This window comes from Nicotiana attenuata, unplaced genomic scaffold, assembly GCF_001879085.1.
Source record: "Nicotiana attenuata strain UT unplaced genomic scaffold, NIATTr2, whole genome shotgun sequence".
In the NCBI taxonomy this organism is placed as follows: Eukaryota; Viridiplantae; Streptophyta; class Magnoliopsida; order Solanales; family Solanaceae; genus Nicotiana; species Nicotiana attenuata.
The window spans coordinates 363,748-371,815 of record NW_017670820.1 but is presented as its reverse complement, the minus strand read 5'-3'; the positions used below and the strand labels follow the sequence as shown (position 1 = coordinate 371,815).

Here is an 8,068-nt window from a genome sequence, read left to right as displayed (position 1 = left end):
GGGGGGGGGGTCAAAGGGAATATATATATATATATATAAGAAACTAGGTTTACATTGCAGACTTTATAAGTGGGCGCATTCCATTACAGTTGAATGATAGCCATTTGTCCAAAGCCAACCTCAACCCCTCACCCCTGAGATTCCACTGCCCTTAAAAGGAAAAAAAGAAAAAGAATGTTGTGTGCAAGGGGAATAAAGTCTTAAAAGGATTTATCAACACCACTGGAGCCTTAATTTCTCAACTATTCAGCATATCGCAGAGATACCCCTCGAAAACCAACTGATTGTTGAAACTCGAGGAGTTGATCATGGAACTGTTACATATCTCGAGAAAATCAAGTTCCTGCAGAACAATTTGCTTGCAGCACATACTGTTTGGGTCAACGAGGAAGAGGTAAGCTTCTTCTCTTCTTCTGAGATATCTGTCTGTACTAGTTGGCCTGCTTAATTTGTGTATCTTTTTCAAGTTTGTTTATTGGTAACATGGCTGGTGAAAAGTGAGAGGAAAAAAAAGGAATGAAAGAGAGAACAAATTGAGGGGGCCGAAATGACCACCTGCCATGTATACCAGCTTATCGGATGGACTAACATTAAAAGTAAAAACGCCAGGAACACACGCTCATAATTGTTGTATTGAGCCATATGAAATTGCAGTAGCATAAGCAATGGTTAGCTGCCTTTGAAAAAATCTGGTGAAATAGAAAAACTTTAATTTAAGTTTCAAAGACTGTATCACTAGACGACTTTGCCATCAACACATCCCACCTGCATTCCATTTCTGCTACTGCTACTAAACTGATGTACCCGATTCCTGACCTCATCAAAATTGCCACCGTCATCCCTGACAATGGTCCTGATTCAACCACCCATGATCTCTACATTTTTCCTGCCAACTCTTTGAGACTGAAGTTCCTCAATTATGGCTGCCGTAAACTGACTTAATAAGCCTTATTTGGTTCATTTCCTGCGCAAGAGAAGTACTTAAGTTACGCCAATTCAGATTTGGCTTCCATCTTGGTTCAATGTAAAGAAGGAGAGTGAATTCTCTACTTTGCAAGCATGCCTCATTACTATATGAGAGATCTAACAAAGAAAACAATTGATGAAACTCTTAATTTTAGAGTAACAAAAGCAAATTCTCAAAGCCCCTTTTTGTGAATGATTATACACTCATTAAAGATTGCTTAGCCAAACTCTATTAGAGCTCAAGAAAACTTAGAAAATTTTTACTTAGCCTGTATCCAACTGTCACGGGAAATAACTTTTATCTGACTTTTGTATGTTTGAGCTGCATATTTTTTTGCTGATTTTTTTTCTTCAAAAATGTTTACTGCTGATTTTATTTCAAATAATTATATTGGATTGCTACTATAATAAGCCATTTTTTCAAATTTCTGTATGTCCGCTGCTGTTCTGTCAGGTTGATTGTCTCTCAAAGGCTGGAGTGAAAGTATCACATTGTCCTGCTGCTGCAATGAGAATGCTTGGATTTGCCCCCATCAGGGAAATGCTCAGTGCTGGTGTTTGTGTATCCTTGGGTACAGATGGTGCACCATCAAACAATAGAATGAGCATTGGTACTAATGTGGTGCAACTCTTAATATGTTTCCATTCTTCACTTCTTTATTGTAGTTATCTATACTCCCTATGGTACTGTGTTAATGCCACCTTTCAGTTTTTGATTTTCATTTGCTTTGTAATGTATAGAAATATCAACCATTTATGACTTTTCTCAGCACATCCTTCTATTAATGTCACGACCCAAATCTAACCATGGTCGTGATGGCGCCTATCGTGTTACAAGGCAAGCCTACTTCCCAAAATATTACTACTAAACCGATTATAAGAAATTAATAAAAACATTTCAACATTTAAATTTTTTATAAACTAAATCAACTCTAAATATAATCAATATAAAATACGGAAACGAGTCCCAAACATCAGGGTGTCACTAAGTCATGAGCGTCTAAAACTATAAACTAAGATATATAAACTGTCCAAATGTCCAAAAGAAGAAATGACAAGAGGAGTAACAAGATCCCGCGGACGCTAGCAGCTACCTTGCTGTCTCCAAAGATAGCCGGCCTGAACTCAACGATCGCCGCGCTCTAACTCACCTGGATCTGCACATAAAATGCAGGGTGTAGTATGAGTACAACCACCTCAGTAGTAACAGAAATAACTAAGGAACTGAGTAGTAGTGACGAGTTAAGCAAAAAAGTCCAATTATTTATTTTCACAATTTAAAAATAAACAGGTAAATTTCATAACTCAGTAAATGCCACAAAGAAATTTAACAGATAAATGCAGCAACAACAAAAGTAAATGCAACCTCACAGCAGTGTCACTCCATCACTCATCACTCGCACTCGGCACTCAACACTCAATACACTCTAACACTCTGCCCTCACTGGGGGGTGTACAGACTCCGGAGGGCTCCCAAAGCCCAAGCGCTAAGCACGGACAACTCACGTGCCATCATATCAATACCTGAATCTGCACGGTCAACTCACGTGCTACGCGGACAACTCACGCGCTATGGTATCAATACCTGGACCCGCACGGTCAACTCACGTGCTACGCAGACAACTCACGTGCTATGGTATTAATATCCTCACAACCAGGCCCTCGGCCTTACTCAATCATGTACCTCACTAGCCTCACCATCATCAACAAATAAGGGAACACAGCCCACACCAAGTATCACAGCGTATTAGCAAATAATAGAGACTGAAGTAAACATGTACAATAATTTCTATGACTGAGTAATAATAATGTGAGCATGAATAAAGCCTAATCATGATCTCTAACATGAAGGCACAGAAGTTCGACAACAAGTAACTACGTAAACACAGATGACGGCCATGAGGCCTCACAGGACGGACCAAGTCTCAATCCCTCAAGGTATACACCCACACACCCGTCACCTAGCGTGGGTATCACCTCCAAACAATGACATGATATCAAATTCTCCGGGTTTATACCCTCAAGGCCAGAGTTATAACTGTTACTTACCTTAACAGCGTAAAATACTACTCCGGGATGCCCTCGTCTCTGGACTCGGTTTCCAAAAGCTCCGAATCTAACCATGATCAAATTAATACCATCACCATGTGCTAAAGAATCAAATTCCACAATAAAAACTACATAAATATGCCAGAAATCTAAAATCGGCCAAAACCCGGCCCTCGGGCCCACGTATCGAATCCAGTCAAAAATGGCGGAATAATAATCCTCGTCCTCTCCCGAGTCTAACCATATAAAATTTATCAAAATCGGACTCCGTTTGGTCCCTCAAATCCCTACCTAAAACTCTCCGAAACTCAAGTCCTAACTCCCTCAATTTCACTTTGAAATCATCAATCAAATCCCAAAAACGAAGATGAATTCATGAAATATAACCAAAATCGAGTTGAGAACACTTACCCCAATCCATGTGGTGAAAATCGCCTCCAAAATCGCCCAAATCCGAGCTCCCCAACTCAAAATATGACCGAATGAACAAACCCTAATTTTATATATTTTTCTGCCAGCTATTCTGCCTCGTTTCTCGTGCCAAACGATCCCGAAACTCGTATTTTATGCCTCCAATGGATTCCTTGTGAAATTCTAGTCAAGTTAGGCTTTTGAATCACTTTGACCTTATAATGAATTAGATATGTTGGTTTCAATATTTGCAAATAGTGCAGATTTTTAAATACGCTGTCAGTGGCAATTTTGTAATTAATCTGAAAAATCTGGCGACCTAATTCTTAGTAAAATGACCATAAAATCCTCATACGATGTCCAAATTCGACGATTCTTTTTGCTACGGTCCGTAATTACGATACGGATCTAGTGCTTCAATCAAAAAAAGAAATCGGAGCTCATTTGTTCAATATGATATCATTTATGCTTGAAGAAACAGCGTCGAAACATAAGAAAAACGAGTGCAACACAACCCAAACCTATTCGAAACTCACCCGAGGCCCCCGGGACCTCAACCAATAATTCCAACAAGTCATATATCACTACCAGAACTTAGTCGGACCTCCGGAACGTCCTAAACAACACCAAAACACCAAATCAACCTCAAATTCAAGCCTAAGAACTTCTAAACTTAAAACTTTCGCCAATTCAAGCCTAATTCTACCACGGACCTCCAAATTACATTCCGGACACACTCCTAAGTCTAAAATCACCCAACGAAGCTAATCGAATTATAAAAATCCAAATCCGAATTCGTTTACTCATAAGTCAAACTTCCGGTTGACTTTTCAAACTTAGCTTTCTAACTAAGAGACTAAGTGATCATTTCACTCCAAAACTACTCCGAACCCAAACCTACCAACTCGATACAAATCAACACAGCTGAACAACACATAAAGAAACATAAATGGGGGAAACGGGGCTATAACTCTCAGAACGACTGACCGGTCGTTACGATTAATGAGTTTAGCAGCTTCCTGATATTCTCATTTATCTTGCTTCTCTTTAGCAAAATTCACATGCTCACTGTTATCCATCTCTTGAGCTACTACATTTGTTGAGATGCTCCATTTTTATTTTTGTGCAGTTGATGAGATGTACCTGGCTTCTTTGGTAAACAAAGGTCGTGAAGTATTTTCCAAGGGAACCACTGATCCTACAGCTTTGCCTGCTGAAACAATCCTCAGAATGGCCACAATAAATGGTGCCAAGTCTGTACTTTGGGACAAGGAAATAGGCTCCCTTGAGGTTGGGAAGAAGGTTGGGCACCTTGCTTCCGCCTAGGTGTTATTTATTTGCTATATTTTCTTTTGCTCCTGGTTCTGGAAGCATGACGAGATTTTGCTTCTGTTGGATCTCTTCATACAGGTTTACTTATAGTGAGCTACTTTGCAGGCTGATATCGTTGTGGTCAATCCTTCTTCCTGGTCCATGATGCCAATTCATGACTGGTATGAGATCATTTTAATGGAGAATAAGCAGAATGTGGAGGGACATTATTTCCTGTGATTCATCTATATGTACTTCTATTTTGTGATATGCATTCTGGTGGAAAGTACTTTCTAGAAGTTGCATCAATATCAGACTATTTAGATCACTCCATTATCCTATTTAACAAGTTGACCATCTTTGATCTGATTGACACAGTTCCTCAGTTGCCACTCGTATTAATTTTTTAGGTCCTCTAGCACAAGTGTTCTTTAAGTACAGCCCTCTTTTCACGTAAAGTTGTGCCACTAAGCTAGCTTAGCCAGTGCATAAAGTTTCATCTTCGTATGTATTTTTCATCCAAGCCTATACATCAATAGCCCTTCAGGTCAGTTTTAGAAAGTTCTGATTCCAATCGTATTGCTATTACTCTCTCTCTCTCTCTCTTTCTAATCTAGCTGTCAGTGGTCCTTTTTCCCTGTTATACTTTCTGTCTAGATGACTTCTCTTCAAACGCTTCCCTCTCAACCATTATGAGAATTTGTCCATATTCATAAGGATCAATTAAACATGATGTTGCATTCAGATCCTAATCATAGTTAGCTACTGTATTTTAATAAAAACCCTTCATTTTTTGGTCTTTTTTACTTTTCCTTTCTTCACTATTGGAGAATCAAACCCCTTAGAACTTTTACCTGCAACTCTGACTAGGTTCCCTTGTGGTATTTTAAATTAAATGAAACTGATACAAGAACAATTGTGCTTGGAAAAGAACCGGCTTAGTATGAAAATCCTGGAATTGTTTTCTCATTGTTGGCTCATAAATATGAGAGCACAAGAACTCTCCAGTGTGTGATATGTGGTTTATGTAGTAATTTGATTTTCTTTTGGATGTCACTTCATTGACTGTCATTTCAAAACCATTTATCCCTTCTGTATTTACAATCGGATAGAATTGTACTGCAATTGGGTGAACTTGAGGTTTCTTGAACTATTGCTTTGGAATCCAGGATTCACTTTTTATAGGTTTTTTCTTCCACTTTCTTTTTCCGTTTTCTATTTTTCTTGTTGGGGAATGTGGGGGAGGGGTTACATAACTTCCTTCGGTATGTGAAATCGAGGTTTCTTGAACTGTTACCTTTGAAATGAAGGTTTGGCTATGTTAAAAATGTTACTTCTTCACTTTCTTTCGAGGGTTCATAACATCACCTGTGTAATAATTTTATCTTTTCTTCAACTTCTTCTTTTGAGGGTTTCATTACTTCCCTCGTCTAATAATATCATCTTTATTTCTATTTTCTTATTTTTGCTTTCTAGTTTACTTGTAGCTCTGCTAGCAATAACTGGAATATGGTTGAACTACATATATTGACTATTTTTAACTCTATCATGCTAAACTAAGCTGTCAGCAATCAGTGGATAATATTACCTTGAAAATTACTATGCAGTCTGTATGCTTGTTCTCTATTCTTGGTTTCATTTAACATGGTGTAGTTTCAATTATTCCTGTTTGATCATATCATCCTTTTTAGTGATCACCAGAATGTTACACTAGTTTCTTTTGATGACTTTGCAGCATTTCCAGCCTTGTTTATTGCATGAGAACTGAGAATATCGTCTCTGTTATGTGCAACGGCTGTTGGATTATGAAAGATAAGAAAATTATAACCATAGACGAGGTATTGATAACAACCCCTTTTAGATGCTTAATCATACTCTTTCATTTACTTTGTTAGGTTAGTTATCATTCTGTGTCAATGAGTTTGACATAGGTATTTTTTATGCGCAGGAAAAAGTTCTATCGATGGCCAAGCATGCCTCTGCAGAACTTTTAAAGAGAGCAGGCATCCAGGTTCCAAGCAGAATGAATTTTCTGTAATCGCCTCATCTTGGATGAACGGCCCTCAAGATAAATGTCAGTATCTATATCTGTTGCGACTTCCTGTGTAAAGTTGTTGTATAAATAAGAATTGCTTTGTAATTGTGTTCTGCAACTTCTAGCTGATTCCAAGGTCACTCTACTGCTTGTTAGTGCTGCAGTTGTGTCTGTAGATGGTTGAATGGTAGATAAATACGAATACAAGGTTCGAACAGAAAAAATGGTTGTGGTTATTAACAATTTAGCTCCGGCTCCCTTAATAGTTATGGCAATAATTAATAATGTTAAGTGTCACATTGGTTGAGGAATTTGTTGTATGGTTTTCTTATATCATATTGGGCAATCCTCCTCTCGTGATTGAGTTAGACTAAGGGGTCGTTTGGTAGGATGCATTAGGTAAAATAATGCATGCATTAGCTTTGTGTATTAATAATACCCTGTTTGGTAGACATTTTGGACCTATGCATTAGTTATGCAAGCATTAGTTATACATCCTATTTGGGGGCATTTGCATCTATACCCGTTTTTTGTGCCACATTTTAACTTGTGCCCGCTTTGCAAAAAAAATTGCAAGCGTATCCGCTTTTTCACATAAGTTTTTCTTTTGTACTGGAAAACTTCAGCTGAAGTTTTTGTCTTTGTAACCGGAAAACTTAAGCTCTAGAGCTTAAGTTTCTCAGTTATAAAATAAAAACTTGAGCTCTAGAGCTTAAGTTTTCCAGTAATAAAATAAAAACTTAAGCTCTAGAGCTGAAGTTTTTCTTTTGTACTGGAAAACTTCAGCTCTACAGCTGAAGTTTTAAGCTCTAGAGCTTAAGTTTTCCAGTTATAAAATAAAAACTTAAGCAGTTTTCCAGCTTAAGTTTTCCAGTAATAAAATAAAAACTTAAGCTCTAGAGCTGAAGTTTTTCTTTTGTACTGGAAAACTTCAGCTCTAGAGCTGAAGTTTTTGTCTTTGTAACCGGAAAACTTCAGCTCTACAGCTGAAGTTTGCCAGTTATAAAATAAAAACTTAAGCTCTAGAGCTTAAGTTTTCCAGTTATAAAATAAAAACTTAAGCAGTTTTCCAGCTTAAGTTTTCCAGTTATAAAATAAAAACTTAAGGAGTTTTCCAGCTTAAGTTTTCCAGTTATAAAATAAAAACTTAAGCTCTAGAGCTGAAGTTTTTCTTTTGTACTGGAAAACTTCAGCTCTAGAGCTGAAGTTTTTGTCTTTGTAACCGGAAAACTTCAGCTCTACAGCTGAAGTTTGCCAGTTATAAAATAAAAACTTAAGCTCTAGAGCTTAAGTTTT

General features: G+C 37.7%; 1 protein-coding gene across 2 annotated transcripts in view; it reads left to right on the top strand.

Moving 5' to 3' along the window:
• Positions 1-7,090, top strand: part of LOC109243651 (5-methylthioadenosine/S-adenosylhomocysteine deaminase-like) — a 9,336-nt gene extending 2,246 nt beyond the window's left edge. Inside the window, exons 5-10 of one of the 2 annotated variants that reach the window (XM_019410613.1) lie at positions 251-394; positions 1,421-1,577; positions 4,556-4,728; positions 4,864-4,919; positions 6,473-6,575; positions 6,686-7,090. In XM_019410613.1, coding sequence (XP_019266158.1) covers positions 251-394; positions 1,421-1,577; positions 4,556-4,728; positions 4,864-4,919; positions 6,473-6,575; positions 6,686-6,775 — 723 coding nt within the window. In that variant the 3' untranslated portion in view covers positions 6,776-7,090. The remainder of the gene's footprint in view (positions 1-250; positions 395-1,420; positions 1,578-4,555; positions 4,729-4,863; positions 4,920-6,472; positions 6,576-6,685) is intronic. The other variant, XM_019410614.1, reaches the window with a different exon arrangement.
• The last annotated feature ends 978 nt before the right edge of the window (positions 7,091-8,068 follow it).